General features: G+C 34.8%; 1 protein-coding gene across 4 annotated transcripts in view; it reads left to right on the top strand.

Moving 5' to 3' along the window:
• DHX29 (DExH-box helicase 29) overlaps positions 1-18,660 on the top strand; it is a 48,032-nt gene extending 29,372 nt beyond the window's left edge. For all 4 annotated transcript variants that reach the window (XM_030843249.3, XM_060295776.2, XM_060295777.1 and 1 more), the window contains 14 exons: positions 19-159; positions 1,183-1,327; positions 1,455-1,572; positions 2,893-2,977; positions 4,503-4,591; positions 5,548-5,676; positions 5,770-5,845; positions 6,556-6,780; positions 8,088-8,224; positions 8,617-8,710; positions 13,535-13,837; positions 14,634-14,765; positions 15,895-15,991; positions 18,372-18,660. In XM_030843249.3, the coding sequence (XP_030699109.2) occupies positions 19-159; positions 1,183-1,327; positions 1,455-1,572; positions 2,893-2,977; positions 4,503-4,591; positions 5,548-5,676; positions 5,770-5,845; positions 6,556-6,780; positions 8,088-8,224; positions 8,617-8,710; positions 13,535-13,837; positions 14,634-14,765; positions 15,895-15,991; positions 18,372-18,418 (1,818 nt within the window). In that variant the 3' untranslated portion in view covers positions 18,419-18,660. The remainder of the gene's footprint in view (positions 1-18; positions 160-1,182; positions 1,328-1,454; positions 1,573-2,892; positions 2,978-4,502; positions 4,592-5,547; positions 5,677-5,769; positions 5,846-6,555; positions 6,781-8,087; positions 8,225-8,616; positions 8,711-13,534; positions 13,838-14,633; positions 14,766-15,894; positions 15,992-18,371) is intronic.
• The last annotated feature ends 1,480 nt before the right edge of the window (positions 18,661-20,140 follow it).

Here is a 20,140-nt window from a genome sequence, read left to right as displayed (position 1 = left end):
ATGCCTTAATCTATGCAGGTTTTTCATCTTGAAGATATAATAGAAGAAACAGGCTTTGTCCTGGAGAAAGACTCAGAATATTGTCAGAAATTTCTGGAGGAGGAAGAAGAAATAACTGTTAATGTTACAAGCAAAGCAGGGGGAATACAAAAGTATCAGGTAAAAATAAAACATTTTTGAAAGACATCTGATTGTGATATCCAGGGCATAAACTGCCGTAAGAGTTTTAAAATATGGCTGACACAGTGCATTCAAACATAATCTAGTAGAAGAAGAACAGATATGATTATGAGCAAATTTTAAAGGTCATTTCTTTAAATCTTTGTTTCACTGACTCTAGTGTTTGGCTTACGATACTTCTTTATCTCAACACCTTAGATAGTCAGGATGGGGCAGGACCAAAATCTAGATCCTTGCCATTGGTTTTCCTAGCAGCCTCTGTCCTGACACGAGCCAACCTTAGCTCTGTACTATCCAGGGCAAGCACGAATCTTCATAGAGAGTTAATTTACTTTCAATGACATAATTTTAGAAATATCATAAAAGCTACATTATCCTGCATTTTGGCCAGTGGTACTATATACACTATTTTCATTATATCCACAATATTTCATTCATCTACTGGAAGTAGAAGTAGAAGTAGAAGTTACTTTATCCTTTAGTTAAGCAGATAAACCAAGGAAGCAAAAACTAAAATCTTTCCCTAAAACTGCAGAGATAGAAATTAGAAACTAAAAGACTTTAAAAAATTAAAAGGAGTATTTCAAAGAAGATGATTGGAATTCAGCAACCAAAGTAGAATCTAGAAGGAATGAGGCAGGTGTAAATTACTTAATAAAGTTATTATGACCTCTCTTGGCCAGGCTGCTTTTCAGCTGCCACAGAACAATGCTTCCATTGTTCTGTTTTTCTTCATTTCTTTTCTAATTTAGGGTTTACATGCCAAGATAAAAAGGTTTGCTATACTTAAGGGGACTGTATGAAATGAAATTGATAGGAGAGATGAAATTTTGTAATACTTTAATTCTGTTAAAAATTGTATTCTTGCTATATTTTAACAAAATAATAGTGACAATGAGAAAATACAGATTGGAATGAATGCAAATAGCTCCTTTTTTCCTTCTTTGTCTTATAAAAATACGTAATGTTTTTGTTTGGCTTTTTCTGATTTGTTTCTTTTAGGAATACATCCCAGTTCAGACTGGAACAAGTGATGATTTAAATCCATTTTACCAAAAGTACAGCAACCGCACTCAGCATGCTATTCTCTACATGAATCCTCATAAAATCAACCTGGATCTCATTTTGGAACTTCTTACATATTTAGGTATGTATCTATTTCTAATGTGTCTCCATTTGTTTTGATAAAACTTTTCTACTAATTGGAGATGTTCTATTAATATCTTATATGCTGTTCCTTATTTCTGAATATTGTATCTTTTTAAAAATTTCAGACAGAAGTCCCCAGTTCAAAAATGTTGAAGGAGCAGTACTGATCTTTTTACCAGGCCTTGCTCATATTCAACAGTTGTATGATCTCTTATCAACTGACAGAAGATTTTTTTCAGAACGGTAACTACAGATCTTCATTATATTCCTGGTAGTTTTAAAACAGAAAAATGTTTCACACATTAAAACTCTTGATCAGAACTTTCAGAGTCTTTTCACCTTTAGTTAAAATTGTCCATGGCAAAGCTCTTTTTTTTTTTTTTAACATTTCTATTATAGCATTTTATCTACTAAAATTTTTAGGTACTATTTCTACATTTGTTTTATTTTCTCAATATGATTAAGCAGAGGGAATCCTGTGGTTAAGAGTAAGATGGTGACTCCGCTCCCCAGCCCACTGGATGGTACAAAACCCTAACAGCATTGCAGTTTGTCATCCGTACATTTTTTTTTAATATCTTTGAAGCACTTGTTTTTTCTTTTTAATAAATTTATTTATTTATTTTTGGCTGCGTTGGGTCTTCATTGCCGCGTGCGGGCTTTCCTCTAGTTGCGGCGAGCAGGGGCTACTCTCAGTTGCGGTGCACTGGCTTCTCATTGCGGTGGCTTCTCTTGTTGCAGAGCACGGTCTCTAGGTGCATGGGCTTCAGTAGCTGTAGCTTGTGGACTCTAGAGCTCAGGCTCAGTAGTTGTGGCACACGGGCTTAGTTGCTCCAGGGTATGTGGGATCTTCCCGGACCAGGGCTCGAACCCATGAGCTAGAAAGAGACTTAAGAAACCATCTATTTCTACCTTGTAATTTTCAGGTCAGGTTATTGGAGGCCAGAGAGGTAAAATGACTTGCCCATTGGCAGGTGGATTCTTAACCACTGTGCCACCAGGGAAGCCCATCCATACATATTGGTTTTTTTTGTTTTTTGTTTTTTGCGGTACACGGGCCTCTCACTGTTGTGGCCTCTCCCGTTGCGGAGCACAGGCTCCGGACGTGCAGGCTCAGTGGCCATGGCTCACGGGCCCAGCCGCTTCGCGGCATGTGGGATCTTCCCGGACCGGGGCACAAACCCGCGTCCCCTGCATCGGCAGGCGGACTCTCAACCACTGCGCCACCAGGGAAGCCCATCATCCATACATATTGAATTGGCTTTTTACTATGCCTGTTTTGATACAGTTTATTACCGCTGTTATGGTTATCACTTCAGCATCAGAATATATTTTAAAAATTCTTCAAACCCTACATTCCATATAATTCATTCATATTGTTTTTTCTCTTTGATGAGTATATATGGGGTTTCACTGTACCATTTTCAGAACTTTTGTGTGTGTTTAAAATTTTTCATAATAAAAAATTTAAAAATTGCTTTCTATTTGCAAATAAATTTTATTATTCTTTGCAGTGTCTTCTAAAGAGAAACTCTTGCTAAGAACTATGATTTTAACTTTCAGATATAAAGTGATAGCTCTGCATTCTATTCTCTCAACTCAAGATCAAGCTGCAGCATTCACACTTCCTCCTCAAGGAGTCAGGAAGGTAAAATTCAGTACAGCAAATTTATATGTGATCCAACTGAGAATATTTCATAAAAGTGTTATGACTTTTTATCATCAAAGACAGTTATTAAGTGCTTTATAGTGCATGCAGACTCCAGATGCTCTGCAGCTTAACATAATCAAAAGAGAACCCAATATTAAAATGCAATTTATATTAGGTGTTTATGTTTATATTATATGTTATTAATAACTTTAGGGGAGTGGTAGTTTAAAAATATGGCATGGATGTTGCTTATGAAAAGAAAAATCACTACTATTCCTTAAAGAAGATATCACAAAGGATGTTGGATATCAGGAGCTACTTGAATCCTGAGAGGATTCTTTTTTGTTCTCTTTGCTACTCATCCCTGATTATTTTTGCAATACAGAGACCATTAGGTTAGGAAACAATCTAAGTATTTTCATTGTCTCCTCTGTTCGGGTGCTGAATGAAGAGATACTTGACAAAGAGAGTTTCTCAGATTTTGACCCTCTCTTAGGCGGGGGGGCAAAAAAGAGCACAATGTAGAAACTCTGGGGAACACAGAGCTCCCAGCAAGAGCCTGGACTCTAATGCACGAAGCCTGGGTTCTTGTCCCTAAGCTGCTGCCATGTCTGTGACCTTCGGCAACCCACTCAGCTTCCTTTCTCATCTTTAAACAGGAGCTGGATTAAATTTACGGTTCTCTAACTGTACTCTGAAAACTCCAGGGGTTCAGAGGCTGTGTGCTCTGATCTGTAACATTTGGCTTCCCTGTAACATTTTGTCTTAAGAAAAGAATTCCACCTCTAAAAAATTTGATCACCGAGGTCCCATCTAAATCTTAATAATCTGGGTTCTGTTTCCTAGGATAAATGAGTAAGAAAAGCAAGCATTCAATATTGAGATAGAGCCATAGTATATTGAATTTGACCTAGAATTTCCTAAATGTTTTACCTCCAAGGACTCAACAGAAAAAAAAAAAAGAACAAACAAAAAAGCCACAAGAAGATTGCACTATTCAGCCATCACCATTAAGAAATTTTGAGCTAGAAAGAGACTTAAGAAATCATCTATTTCTACCTTGTAATTTGCAGGTCAGATTATTGGAGGCCAGAGAGGTAAAATGACTTGCCCAAGTCACAAAGCTAATAAGTAGTAGAGCCAGGGCAACAACCCACCAGTTCTTCTTACTGAAGAACTATTACTTTTTTTTTCTACTTAACTGTGAAGTTTCTGCTGAGCAGTCTCCATTCTCTGATCCAATTTCTCATTCCACATATGTCATTTTTAAGATGACTGACTAGAATTAGGGGAATGGTATTTTTGTTGGAATAAGAATCTATAACTTTAATTAATAAGCTAAGGTGATAAAATTAATTAGAGCAAATTTAGATTACACAGTAATAGCAACTAGATTGTGAATTTTGGTAAATAAAAGTGAAATTCATTTTTTAAAATTCATTGGCTGAACTATCCAAAGAAGTTTAAATGATGGCACATTGCTGAAAGTTGTTACCTAGAAGTTTTGGCTTTTTATTTTCAGATTGTTTTAGCAACAAATATTGCAGAGACGGGTATCACTATTCCAGATGTTGTATTTGTAATTGATACTGGAAGAACGAAAGAAAACAAGTAAGTCTGAATTTTCCAAATCAAAACATTTTTTGAACCTGAAGAGGGCTTGGGACTCTTCAATTCTTAGGAGACATCACAGAATCATTGCAATTTTAGTACATGTGCTGCTGAAGCAAGCACTAGATCACAGAATCATATCAGGAAAATCTTGAATGTCCAAATTCTGCCCAAAACAAAAAGTCTCAGAGAAACTGTAGGGAAGTTTAAAATGTCTGAGAATAAATGTTAAAATTCATGTCATCAGTTTTCCCATAAGTAATATCAGTGTACTGCTACTTTCAGAAAAGTGCTGAGAAAATATTCAGAACATAGATTTTGTAAATTAGTTTATAACTTAATGTTTTACAAAAGCATTATTTATGGGATTACAAAAAAAAAGTATGAGTTTTAGAATCAGAGTTGGATTATAAATCTCTGATCTATAATCTTGAGCTAGTAATATGACCATCAGTTATAATCATCAGTTTCCTCATATGTAAATGGGAAAAATTAAAATTTCATAATTGAAAGTGCCTAGTACAGTAATTGGCACATAATAGATTAACTGAATCTTCAACAGAAAGATTATTACTTTATAAATGTTTTAATGTTTGTATTTCGCAAATAAGGGAGACCACCTTAGTAGTCTATTGTAATCTATATACACTGTCCCTAATATTAGGAAACTTGAGCAATATTTGGAAGTGAGTACGACTATCCAGTACAAAATAAACTCTTGATTTTTTTAATTGTACCTGTAGAGGAGGTGTTTTCAGGGTTGAACTGTATCTTGTGAAAGGTGCGTTGAACTGTAACGTTCACAGTGGCATTTCTCAAACTCTCAAAGAATTCTTATTGCATAATTAAGAGGCACTCTAATCTTCAACTTAATTTTAGAGTCAAATATTTCCAGTTTTTTCAGATTTTGATTTCAGTCAATTATCTACATATTCTCTCCTAAAACATTTCTCTAGGTACCATGAAAGCAGTCAGATGAGTTCTTTGGTGGAGACGTTTGTCAGCAAAGCAAGTGCTCTGCAGCGCCAGGGGAGAGCTGGGCGCGTCAGAGGTGGCTTCTGTTTCCGAATGTACACGAGAGAAAGGTATGGCATAGCCCGGAAATTAAAAACATAAACCAATACAGTGTGACATTTCTGATAGTATGTATTTAGTATTATTTTTATTTTATTTTTCAGATTTGAAGGCTTTATGGACTATTCTGTTCCTGAAATCTTGCGTGTGCCTTTGGAGGAATTATGTCTTCATATTATGGTAATCCCAAAGGAACTTAGATGAATTTTTTGTTCTTCACCCCTTTCTGGGCGGGGCGGGTGGGAAGAAGACTTAAACTTATCTTACCTTCTGTTGCTCTAGATTTTCAAGTATTCTATTTACTCTTTAATAAATGCCCCCTTCCCCCATCTTTTATAAGTAAACCCCCTGTGCTTTAAGTCTGCCATAAGCACTCATACTTTATAGATGAAAATATAGACTCATAACCTGGACCAGTAGTTCTTAACTGGGGATGATATTGCTCACCAGGGAAAAACGGGAATGTCAAGAAACATTTTGGGTTGTCAGAACTGGGGGAAGAGGGAGACGATGCTATGGACATCTAGTGGGTCAAGGCCAGGGATGCTGCTAAACATTCTACAATGAACAGCACGATCCCCTAAAACAGAATTATCTGGCCCCAAATAACAACAGAGCTGGACTTGAGAAATCCTGGCCTAGACCAAAGGTTTCCTACTCTGAAAGATCTATAATATCCTTCAGTTCTCAGATTTTTGATTCTATAAAAATCAGAAATGAATAAACTAAAAATATGGACTGGAAGATCTCATCCTCTTTCCTACTCCCTTAATAGACACAGACATTTATCCTCTTTGCTTAAAATTTTACTTAAATTTAGTTCCAGTTTGACCATCTCTTTGTTAATTCTTTCTGATCACATACTAATTTATCACTTTTTCAATCTGCAGAAATGTAATCTTGGTTCTCCTGAAGATTTCCTCTCCAAAGCTTTAGATCCTCCTCAACTTCAAGTAATCAGCAATGCAATGAATTTACTCCGAAAAATTGGAGCTTGTGAACTAAATGAGCCTAAACTGACTCCATTGGGCCAACACCTTGCAGCTTTGCCTGTGAATGTCAAAATTGGCAAGATGCTTATTTTTGGTGCCATTTTTGGCTGTCTTGATCCAGTGGTAAGACAAACAACACTGCTGCTTCTTCACTGTAAATATCATTTTAGCTGGGGAAGTATTAAGTTTAGAAACAAATTTTAGCTTTTATTTTTTTAACTAAACAGAATGTCTGTACTTACATTAAAACCAGGAAATATAAATGCTTAATGAGAATTTTTGAATATTTTTGATATTTATATACAAGAAAATCATCCATTTACTAAGTGTATTGTAGGTACTATTTTGTAAAAGGGTTTTGGCTTGTCTAGACTTTTGCTATCAAACAACCCACTTGAAATATTTACTTAATTGAATATATAGTAAGTGATTCTTAGAGCGTTTTGAACTCCACACATAAGTAGAATCAAAACTTCCTTTTTTTCTGAGTTACCTCTGAGCTAGCAATTACCAGCAATTCTGTTTTCTCAAATTATCTCAGAATTAACAAACTTTGTGACTCTGTCTGAATCTCCTGGCTCGTATGCATGCTCTGCCATTCCAACTTCCCAGCTATATCAAGTTGTGGCCTTTTCTGGGACTACAAATCAAGGCTGTTTGAAAATGAAATGGAGAGAGTATGACTTACTCTAGTCCTTTTTTTTCTAGTATCAGATATAGATACTCACCAGAATTGTGTTGAGTCCAAGAAATATCCTCTGCCACGACAGTTGATCTGAAAAGCTGCAAAAACAACAAATGGGTTGTTATGTAGTCCAGATTATGTAAGAAGTATTTAAAGAGCATTGCAGGCAATGGAAATTCAGGCTAGGAGTCAAGACCTCTGAGCTGTGATTAAGGGATTTCTTTTAACTGTGTGACAGACTATAAATCACACAAATATTCATTTTTTAAAATCTCTGATTCTGGGCTTTCCTGGTGGCGCAGTGGCTGGGAGTCCGCCTGCTGATGCAGGGGACACGGGTTCGTGCCCCGGTCCAGGAAGATCCCACATGCCACAGGGCAGCTGGGCCCGTGGGCCATGGCCACTGAGCCTGCACGTCCGGAGCCTGTGCTCTGCAACGGGAGAGGCCGCAGCAGTGAGAGGCCCACGTACCGCAAAAAAAAAAAAAATCTCTGATTCTGGTGGTATTACTTCCCTACCCACAAAGATGGTGTAAAAGTAAAGTGATAAATGTTTAAAATTCCATAAAATGAAACTAAAAGTAACTAATTAAAATGAAAATATGTAGCTATTATAGAACACAATAAATTGAAAAGAAGAAACATGCAACTTGAAAGTGCAATTGTTTTATGATTTGCTTTCTATTTCAAATCAGCTTTCAATATATACCTATTTAATGATACATTTTTTGGTTATTTATGGATAGGCAACACTAGCTGCAGTTATGACAGAGAAGTCTCCTTTTACCACACCAATTGGTCGAAAAGATGAAGCAGATCTTGCAAAATCAGCTTTGGCTATGGCAGATTCAGACCATCTGACGATCTACAATGCATATCTGGGGTAAATAAATAATCTGGGTTTTGTCAGTAGGTCAAACCTGAGGGTATTTATTTTTGACTTTTATTAAAAGGATACATTTAAGATTTAAATTTATTTTTAGTTACTGCATCTGTCAAGTTGAATTATTTTAAAGATTCACATTTTTATAATCCTAAAATTTACGAACAATGTACTCTGTATTATTATGTGTATATTACCTTGTATTTGAAGTTATTAATTTACTGTTATACATGAACAAAAAATATCTGTATTGTAGTTGAAATTCTTACATACAATTGGCTAGTTCCTAAAACTTCCTCTTTTGATATGATTATAATGTAATTAAAGCTTTGGTTAGTAATCTGAAAAAGAGTTTGGAAACATATTAAAATTTGGTCATTTTACTTATTTAGATGGAAGAAAGCACGGCAAGAAGGAGGCTATCGTTCTGAAATAGCATATTGCCGGAGGAACTTTCTTAATAGAACATCACTGTTAACCCTAGAGGTAAGTCTTAATGCAACTATCTTAATTCAGGGTCATATAGTCAATAGGATTAATTTGGAAAAAGAAATGCCTAGTATAGTGCTTGACACATAGTAAGGGTTTAATAAACATTTGCTGAATTAATAAATTTGTGATTTTTTGTTTTGTTTATCCCAGCAGTTAACCTGTATTACACAGTGATTCAAAATAGTATGTAACAATCTTAATATATTCAGGAAATGATCAAAGATGCAACATGATTTCATAGATATAACAGTAGCTTGGGAATTAGGATAGTTGTCTATTCAGCAGCTCAGCTTGGGGAAGGTTAATTCTCAGTTTCTCATTTTAAAAAATGGAATTGAATTGGGGATATTCTATAGTTTTTCTCAACTCTGATAATCAGCTGTTATTTTTAATTATTATGGAAATTTTCAAACATACAAAATAGTATAGGGAACTCCTGGGTACTCATTTCCCACTTCCATAATTATCAACACGTGCTCAACCTTGTTTTACTTAATACTCCCGTTAATCCACTATCTGCCCTCTGGATTATTTTGAAGCAAATCCCAGGCGTCAGATTGTTATATATCTCTGAAGTATAGGACTATTTTTTTCTTTAACATTACCATGCCTTAAAAAATAATTCCTTAATATCATCAACTATACAATATTTAAATATCCCTGATTATCTCATAAATGTTTCTTTACAGCTAGTTCAAATCATGATCCACACAAGGTCCACACATTGTTTGATTGATATGTCTCAAGTTTAGTACAGCATTTAAAGGGAAATGGTGTTTAGTGCAGACATGCTATAAAAGTATTCATAACCTCTCACATAATTCCCATAACCTCTCACATAATTCCCCTATTCTATGCTCATATTTTAAAAGGTTAAAAAATATTTTTATTCCCATATAATTTGACCAGTTTTTGTGTGTGTGATTTAAAATAACTGCTGAACCTAGTACCTAAGCATCTATTAGGTGCTTAGTCAATATTTTTGAATTAATGAATAAAAACTAGATTATTAGATTAGCCTAACAGTGTACTTCTATAATGTCAGATATGCAGTAGACTTGAAGAATGCAAGAAAAAATAAATAAAAATAAAATAACTGCTGAGATGACAGCAGGGACTTTGCTAAGTGGAATAAATTTTGTCCTTCTTGAAGCAGAAAAAGGGATAAATTGAAGAAACAGATGCCTCTGGGCCAGCTGACTGGGGTTCAAGATATGGAGAGCTAATCAACACTGCTTTATCTCCACTCCACTTCCTCCCAACCTCCAAGTTGCCTCCCACCCCCCTTCCTTCTATGAGCCTTTTCTTCACCTCCCCTGGGCTGCAAGGTTTTCAGTCTCTTTACCAACCTTGTGGTGTGGCAGCAACTGTCTGGTTGGTCTTTCCTCTCCTGGACTTAAAGTCCCTTAAGTCCCAAACCAGAAGCCTAAAGTAAATCCTAAATGTACACTTCACCTTTTAATCACTTGTATCCTGTTTACTTTAAAATGCTTATCCTCCCTGTAGTATTTTAGTTGATTGGCACTACTAGAGGTAGAAAAAGATTATAGGCAACAAGTTTAGATTTTTGCCATTAATAAACTTTATCAGAGTTCTTTAGGAAATTAAAATGTTTCCCAGAGACAAATGAAGAAGGTTCTTGCAGTCTAGGATCAGAGTCCTCTGTAATTCTTCCTTAGTGTTCTCTATGTGACCATCCTTATTGAGTAAAAATGTTGAAAGGAGAGCTACTGTGGAAGTAAATAGACTGAATGAAAATGTGTTCAGGTACATTTTTATTGCTCTCACATTTTAGACATTCTTATTTTATGACATCTAAAGTCTTGGGAAGATAATCTATACAAAATCAGTTGATGTTACAGAATCAGATGACTCCATTTAATCCTTGACTTTCCAGTATCTTTTTTTTCCTCCCTAATGTAATTTGGGCTGTAGTTAACTGAAAATTTGGCATACTGTTAATTTTGTTTTAATTGACGTATGGTTGATTTACAACATAATATTCATTTTAGGTATACAGCATAGTGATTTGGTATTTTTGTAGTTTATACTCCATTAAAGGTTATTACACAATAATGACTATAACTCCCTGTGATGTACAATATATCCTAGCTGCTTGTCTATTTTGTACATACTAGTGTATATCTCTTAATTCCACATCTCTATTTTGCCCCTCCCCCTTTCCCTTCCTCCACTGGTAATCACTTGTTTGTTCTCTGTATCTGTGAGTCTCTTTCTGTTTTGCTGTATACATTTGTTTATTTTAGATTCCACAAGTAAGTGATATCATATAATATGTGTCTTTCTCTGTCTGCCTTATTTCACTAAGCATAATACTCTTTAGATCCATCCACACTGCTGCAAATGGCAGGATTTCATTTTTATTTTTACTAAAATTTTTATTTGAATTTTATTTTTTTTAATACAGCAGGTTCTTATTAGTCATCTATTGTATACATATTAGTGTATATATGTCAACCCCAGTCTCCCAGTCCATTCTCCCCCGCCTCCACTTCCCCCCTTGGTGTCCATACTTTTGTTCTCTACATCTGTGTCTCTATTTCTGCCTGGCAAACTGGTTCATCTGTACCATTTTTCTAGATTCCACATATATGTGTTAATATACGATATTTGTTTTTCTCTCTGACTTACTTCACTCTGTATGACAGACGTCATATGTTAATATACGATACTTGTTTTTCTCTCTGACTTACTTCACTCTGTATGACAGACGTCCCTCCACGTCTCTACAAATGACCCAATTTCGTTCCTTTTTATGGCTGAATAATATTCCATTGTGTATATGTACCACATCTTCTTTATCCATTCGTCTGTCGATAGGCATTTAGGTTGCTTCCATGACCTGGCTATTGTAAATAGTGCTGCAATGAACATTGGGGTGCATGTGTCTTTCTGAATTACAGTTTTCTCCAGATACATGCCCAGTAGTGGGATTGCTGGGTCATATGATAATTCTATTTTTAGTTTTTTAAGGAACCTCCGTCCTGTTCTTCATAGTAGCTGTATCAATCTACATTCCCACCAGCAGTGCAACAGGGTTCCCTTTTCTCCACACCCTCTCCAGCATTTGTTGTTTGTAGATTTTCTGATGATGGCCATTCTGACCAGTATGAGGTGATACCTCATTATAGTTTTGATTTGCATTTCTCTAATAATTAGTGATGTTGAGCAGCTTTTCATGTGCTTCTTGCCCATCTGTATGTCTTCTTTGGAGAAATGTCTGTTTAGGTCTTCTGCCCATTTTTGGATTGGGTTGTTTGTTTTTTCAATACTGAGCTGCATGAGCTGTTTATATATTTTGGAGGTTAACCCTTGGTCCATTGTTTCGTTTGCAAATATTTTCTCCCATTCTGAGGGTTATCTTTTCGTCTTTCATCTAAAGTTTTATTATAATATTAGATATTTATGGAACTTGAGGAATAGTAATATATTAAGACATTTCTTCACAAGTTTTGGCTGGTGCTAAACTTGAAAATAAACTGATATATTAATAAAATGCATAATCTGAACAGTTTGCTAAACTAAAAATATTATTTATACAAAGACTAATGCACAAAAATATATACTTTTAAAAAAATTATTTATTTATTTTTGGCTGCATTGGGTCTTCGTTGCTGTGCACGGGCTTTCTCTAGTTGCAGCAAGTGGGGGCCCCTCTTTGTTGCGGTGTGTGGGCTTCTCATTGCGATGGCTTCTCTTGTTGCAGAGCACAGGCTCTAGGAGCGTGGGCTTCAGTAGTTGTGGCATGCAGGTTCAGTATTTGTGGCTCGCAGCTTTAGAGCACAGGCTCAGGAGTTGTGGTGTAACGAGCTTTATTGCTCTGCGGCATGTGGGATCTTCCTGGACCAGGGCTCGAACCTGTGTCCCCTGCATTGGCAGGTGGATTCTTAACCACTGTGCCACCAGGGAAGCCCAAGATATATACTTTATGCTGCTGGCTTTACTTAGTAATATGATGGACTAGGAAAATATTTAACAAATATTAATATTTATAATAAGGCTATAAGTGAAAAATTTTAGCATGCCAAATTTCCACAAAGGCGCTTTTTTTTTAATTGAGGTATAGTTGATTTATAGTATTAATAAGTTTCAGGTATATCACATAGTGATTCACAAATTTTAAAGATTATGGTTCATTTATAGTTATTATAAAATATTGGGTGTATTCCATGTGCTGGCAATATATCCTTGTAACTTACTTATTTTATACATAGTAGTTTGTACCTCTTAGTCCCCTATCCCTATCTTGCCCCTCCCTCCTTCCCTCTCCCCACTGGTAACCACTAGCTTGTTCTCTATGTCTGTGAGTCTATTTCTTTTGTGTTATATTCACTAGTTTTATTTTTTAGATTCCACATATAAGTGATAACATACAGTATTTGTCTTTCTCTGTCTGACATATTTCACTAAGCATAATGCCCTCCAGGTCCATCCAAGTTGTAGCAAATGGCAAAAATTCATTCTTTTTTTACGGTTGAGTAATATTCCATTGTATATACATACATCATCTTCTTTATCCATTCGTCTATTGATGGACATTTGGGTTTTTTCCATATCTTGGCTATTGTAAATGGTGCTGCTATGAACATTGCAGTTCATGTATCTTTTCGAGTTAGTGTTTTTGTTTTTTCCAAAAATATGCCCAGGAGTGAGATTGCTGGATCATGTCGTAATTCTCTTTTTAGCTTTTTGGCATCCTGTCAATTTTGATAGGAAACAGTAATATAAAATACAAGGTTGGTTGGCACCTTCTCTATTTTAATTATGATCTTGTCTCTTTTCAACAAACCAATCCAGGATGTAAAGCAGGAGTTAATAAAGTTGGTTAAGGCAGCAGGATTTTTATCATCTACAACTTCCAGTGGCTTGGAAGGAAACAGAGCCTCACAGACCCTTTCCTTCCAAGAAATTGCCCTTCTTAAAGCTGTACTTACTGCTGGACTGTATGACAATGTGGGGAAGATAATCTATACAAAATCAGTTGATGTTACAGAAAAATTGGCTTGCATTGTGGAGACAGCCCAAGGCAAAGCACAAGTACATCCATCCTCAGTAAATCGAGATTTGCAAACTTATGGATGGCTTTTATACCAGGAGAAGGTAAAGTACTCATTCTTAAATTCCAATACTCAGGGCATTATTCTAGAAATCAGTCATAAGAAATTAGGATGCCCAGCAGATATCGTATTTGGTTCTTAAATTGAGCTACTCATGTTTGTTTATATTTGAAATCAAGATGTACATGGTTTCTCAACAAAAACATATAACACGTCTTTTTTCCACATTTCCAAATAAGGGAGATATGGGATGGGATAGAACTATATATGATGTGGCGACAGTTTGAGTCACAGTGTAACCTAAGATAATTTAATAGCAAATACTTGTAGATTACAATTAAAACAGTCAACCTTTTGAATCATAGCTCATTAAATTAATAAAGATCCATAATTTCAAGCATTGGCTTGAATAACTCCCAACATATCATCAAACTTAAATGTGTAAAACATAACAAATTCCTGACTAATGGCCATTGCTGAACCTTGCTTTAGAAACCAGACACTGTGAACCTTAATCATAATTTTATTGTTGCATTAATTATTTAACAGCATTAGCATAAAATTGCTTGTTCATAGTCTCATTTATGTTCAAGGTATATAATTCAGCCTTACAATTAATGTTTAAAATCCTCTTAATAGTATAAATGCACAGATGGTGACTGCGATTATTATAAAATTGACAAATTATGCACATAAGAGAATGTAGACATGTAGCTTTATAAAACCTGATTTAAAATATATAGTAGCAAATTATAGAAAAATGCTTACATGAAACAGATAAATGAATTTTTTATATTTTTAGGCTTTAAAGTGTTTTTTTCCTCTCTGTTTTTATGCAGATACGGTATGCCCGAGTATATTTGAGGGAAACTACCCTAATAACCCCTTTTCCAGTGTTACTTTTTGGTGGTGACATAGAAGTTCAACACCGGGAACGTCTTCTCTCTGTTGATGGCTGGATCTATTTTCAGGTACATGCTACAACTGATCTTATTGATTATGTTAAAATTTCTACTTCCAGTACCACTGAGGTATAGTTTTTTAAAAAATTTTATTGGAGTTTGCATAATTTCTTCCAATAATTTGACTTAAAATAGAAGACTTACTTATTTTATCTTGCCTATATGGTTTTAAATCTGTTTAATTTGAAAATCAAATTATATTGCTATTACAGATTTCATTTATTGTCAGTAATAATTATAATTTTCCATGTTTTGTATACTTCAGTAGTTGTTAACTTTACATGGATTATCCTTAATTTAATACCCTAACAGTCTTGTTAGACAATTTCTGTAGTTTCTTTCTATAGATAAGGCACTTAAGCTCAGTGAGAAGTTAAATAACTTACCTAGGTTACATGGATTGTTAATGGTAGAGCAAGGTTTAAACCTAGAACTATCTGATCCTCAAACTCATGCTGCTTCCGCTATATTGTGCCACCTATAAAGAGACACAGATTCATAGCTTAAATGCATATTTATCACATTCTTCATTCTTCTGTGGAAAAATTAGACCAACCAGCTACCAGCAATAAGTTTATTTCTCTGTAACTCATCAACATTGACCAGTTTAAGCAAATCTAATACATTCTGCTGATATACCATGATAGCTGTTTGTCTAAGACTGGAGATGTAAATTTTAAAGGCAACTTAAAAAAATATGTGCAGTTCTCACAAAAGAGGCTGAGATGGTAGTAGAGTTCTATAACTGGATTGTGGTGATGGTTGCACAACTCTATAAATTAACTAAAAATCATTGGATTGTATACAATGAATTTTTTATGATCTATAAATTATACCTCAATAAAGCTTTTTAAAAAAAATTCCATTTGAAAAACTAGTAAGAGAAGAAAACAAACAATTGAAATAATGGTTTCTTTATTTTGGAAAGAGATATCAAATTTATGGGTACTTAATAAGGAAATTGAAGTTTATGTATCTTAGCTACAGGAAGTAATTTATTTATATTTTTCCCGTAACGTTTTAAGGTCAAGATGTGCTAAAGCATATTGTAAGGTATACATGCTTACTTTGATTTTATTTAAACACATTCCCACTCCCTGGGATTAACATTGTTCAATTTGTCATCTCCTCTCAACAGGCACCTGTTAAGATAGCTGTCATTTTCAAGCAGCTAAGAATTCTCATTGATTCTGTTTTAAGAAAAAAGCTTGAAAATCCTAAGATGTCCCTTGAAAGTAAGTGTTTGATTATAATGTAGGTAGAAAACAGTATACTTTTAAACACTGGCATACACTATAGTTCATTGAGGCTTAAATTCCATGTGATTAAAAATTACTTTAATAAAATTTATTTTATGCTGAATTCCATCAGACACAGACAATTCTTCATTATTCACAATCTAGTTATCCTCTTAAGATTCTTCTGGTTTACTCCTTCCTCTTCTAAGCTTCACTTCTAAACTTCTGGCCATTTCACAGAAAAAGGATGATAAAACTGAGCATTTGTAATTTTGCTACTAGTTTACATACTAGTAAACTAGTGATACAGTTATTTTAAAAAATAAGAAAGAGGGACTTTCTCTGAGGTTCCCAGCATGTTTTCTCTACCATTCTCCCGAATGCAGAGCTGTTAGTCTGTATAAAATATGTACATTATCCTTCAACAGAAATCTGCAGTGGACACCTGAGTTGCCACTTAGTCTGGTATAGTGTTTCCCAAACTTGCCAAATAATCAGAATTATCCTGGCAGTTGTTAAAAATACAAAGTCCAAAGACCTACTCCAGGCATACTGAATCTCCTCTGTGGGAGAGGCCGATGGCCATGTTATTATTTTGTAATCTCTTTTAATCTGTAACACTTCCCCTCTACTACCCTCCCCATTTTAAAATTTTTAGTAAACTAGGATATTTTTCTGGTAGAATTTCTGACATTTAGGATTTGGGTGGTTGCATCTTCATGCTTTGATTTAATGTGTTTCTCTGTTTCTTACATTTTCTATAAACTGGTAGTTATATCTAGAGATATAACTGATATAACTATATATATCTAGAGATATAACAGATATAATCTGATATTAGAATCAGATTTTCAGGAAAAGAATATTTTTTGGTTGGTGCTATATTCCTCTCATTGCATCACATCAGTTTGGTATTCCTGCTTTTAATGATGTTAAGAAATGATTTACTGTTCAATGTGATTATATTTAACAAGTATCCCAGTTAATTCTCTTAGTTAGGCAAGGTGGGGAGCTACTGGTCTAGTGCTACTGCCCTGAAGCCTCACACTCTGTGTTTATTTGCATAACTGAAGGTGAATGAATAAGCACTAAACTGTATTAGTTTTCCTACACTGCTGGAAACTTAGATCAGGTCTTGACATATTGAGAGATATGAGCTCTTTTCTTGAGAAAATTTGTGCACTACAACTCAGCCTTAGAAAAAATTACATTATATAAAGGACAGGTTGAACCTCAACTTTTAAATTAAGAAAAATGAATTTTAAAATGATTTCAGTGTTTCTCTTTGCAATAAAAGAGAAAGCTGAATTTGCCCTCTGATGAAGCATATATTTTTGACTTACTGGGGAGGATAAGGTACATTAGTGTCCTCTTTCTGGACTTTATAATAATAAAAGTTGGGATATAACACCAAGCTGTTGAAAAAGAAATAACTGAAGTTGCTCTTGTACTTTCTTTTACTCTACTCTTCCTCAAACTAAAAATCATGGTTCTTTCTAGACCTGCCGTGTTCCCTTTGCAGCAGGTGACCTTTCCTTTCCTTTTTTTTTTTTTTTTTTTTTTTAATGCCACTGTAGCCTCTAGGAACCAGAGTGTCAGGCCATGGGCCCCGTTATCAAAATTCTCCATTGCAATCATTGAAACATAGACCATTCTTTTACTGAAGTATCTAATAAGATACAGAATTTCAGTCTTGGAGCCCTGATAATTACAACTATCCAGAGAGTAGTTAGGAAGTCACAATATCAGACCAACTGTTTAAAAGTGGAAGCAGCTGTTAAAACCTCTAGCAAATAATGTAGCCTCTATTGGTCTATTCATCAGATTCATTGGTGTTTGATTCTTTTGTTGTGTGGAGAGGTCTGTCACTTTTCCATTGACACCTCTCCAAGAACACTTCCCAGTTAAATTTGTTTCCTTTGGACTAAACATGGAGAAACAGATAAAGAGTTCCTTATTTCTTGCCCAAACTGTTGGAATCCTGACATGTTCTGAAGTTTATAGAAGAGTCAAAAAGCCTTTAGTATATTTGAGCCGGGTGAAAAAGTTAGGAAACTTCTGTCTTAAAAGAAGTTTTAAGGAAATAATTCCTTATAAAGGACCAACAGTTATATCACATCATCTCTTCAGGCCTTTGCCTACTTTTTATCAAAGTAGGTATAATACAACTATAATGATAATTAAAATAATATTTGTAGGGCAACAAATTATATTATAGAGGCATCTCTAGTTTTAGAGTGAATATTGCTGATGTTAATTCTGTATTCTAATTTTAAAGAATCTTTTAATGAAGTATATCTGTGGTTTACATGTGTATATATTGGAAAATTAGCCAGTGATGAATTTATTCATGGGAGTTTTTTCTCCTTCCATCCAGATGACAAGATTCTACAGATCATTACCGAATTGATAAAAACAGAATAATAATTGAAACTGAAATTCATGGTCAACTGCTTTAAAAATTAAGATGAAGACAAAGTCATGAAATTATGTGAAAATGGACCATCCCATTAAGTATTTCAGTACTTAAAATGTTGGTACTAGCCATAACGTAAAGGTGGTGGAAAAAAGCACATACTTTAAACGTGTAATTTTCTAATTTCTTTTTAATGATGATTATTCTCAATGCATTTGCCACTACATTTACAATAAATTCTTTGGTATCATCCATGTTGTATACATCATTATGTGCCTTATGGGCAAAGTCTGTGTCTATAGTATCTATAACTTTGTGTTGTGATTCTCTTTGTACCCACCTCATCCTCTCTATCAGTCCTTAATGTCTAGAGAGTTTAGACTTTCTTGACCCAGTGGAGAAAATGAGCTCTAAAAGCAGTTGTAATTGAATTTTCACAAAAAGGAACAAGTTCACTTTTTTAATATTTGATACTCAAAGTCAAAACCTAATAAGGTATACACGATTAATAGATGCCACCTATATCAGTAACATTCACTAAGTACAAAGACATAGTACTGGAGGATAGGCAGCTATAGCTAATGCTACTGTCAACTCAGGGATGAGTAGCTTGCACCATTTTCCTCAGTCATAAGCTTTGATATCACTGCTCTTGAACCCTTTTTATACCCATAATTGGATTGATAAGGTCGGTAACTTTGAGATAGTAAAACATGCTTAGAAATTTTTTAGTGGTTTCATTTGTTTCACTTACTGAGGATCTTTGAAACTCCATCTTGATTATGTAGAGGAATTTTCCATCAAGATTGTTAAGGAACTTCAAATATATTTTTGTGTAAACCAAAGGCAGAAATTGTATCTGAAGGACAAAAGATTAGAATTGAGTAGGTACATAGTCTAATTGCTTGACTCTCATAGTAGGCATTTGATGAATATAGTTGACCCTTGAACAACACCGGGGTACCAACCCTCCATGTAGCTGAAAATCTGCCTGTAACTTTTGACTCCCCCAAAACTTAACTACTAACAGCCTACTGTTGGCCAGAAGTCTTACTGATAACATAAACAGCCAATTAACATACATTTTATATGTATTTGTATATCTAACATATATTTTATACAGTCATGACATACCTAACTTAATTTTTTTTTTGATATTTCTAGGCTACATGGTTCATCTGCAAATTTTTTTAATTGTTGCAAATCTTCAAAAAAACTTTCCAATACATTTATTGAAAGAACTCTCTATAAGTGAACCCACAATACAGTTCAAAACCGTGTTGTCCAAGGGTCAACTGTATTTGTTGATGAATGAATAAGCGTAACTTTCACTTTACGTGCAGATAAAAGTGAAAATATACTTGGTAGCAATCGCTAATTTTAGGTTCCTACTTGACAGCAAGGAGTCAAATGTGACTGTGGTTAGGAATCTCTGGCTAGTGCCATTAACAGAAATGGAAGTGTTAGGTGAAAGAGCTAGACTGGGTGCTGGAGGCAGTTCCACCTGTGACTGGCAGGGACAGAGAAATTGTGGAGTCCTGCTGGTGGAACTAATGTTGATAGATTACTTTGTGCAAGCTACTGCCCAGATGTTTTTTGTTTGCTGACTCATTTAATCTTCACATCAATCCTATTAGTTAAGTAATACATTATCCCCATTTTACAGATGAAGAAACTGAGGCATGAGGAAGTGAAATAACTGGTCCAAGATCACACTGATAGTAAGTGGC

Source organism: Globicephala melas, chromosome 3, assembly GCF_963455315.2.
Source record: "Globicephala melas chromosome 3, mGloMel1.2, whole genome shotgun sequence".
Taxonomy (NCBI): domain Eukaryota; kingdom Metazoa; phylum Chordata; class Mammalia; order Artiodactyla; family Delphinidae; genus Globicephala; species Globicephala melas.
This window is presented reverse-complemented; position numbering and strand designations above follow the sequence as displayed.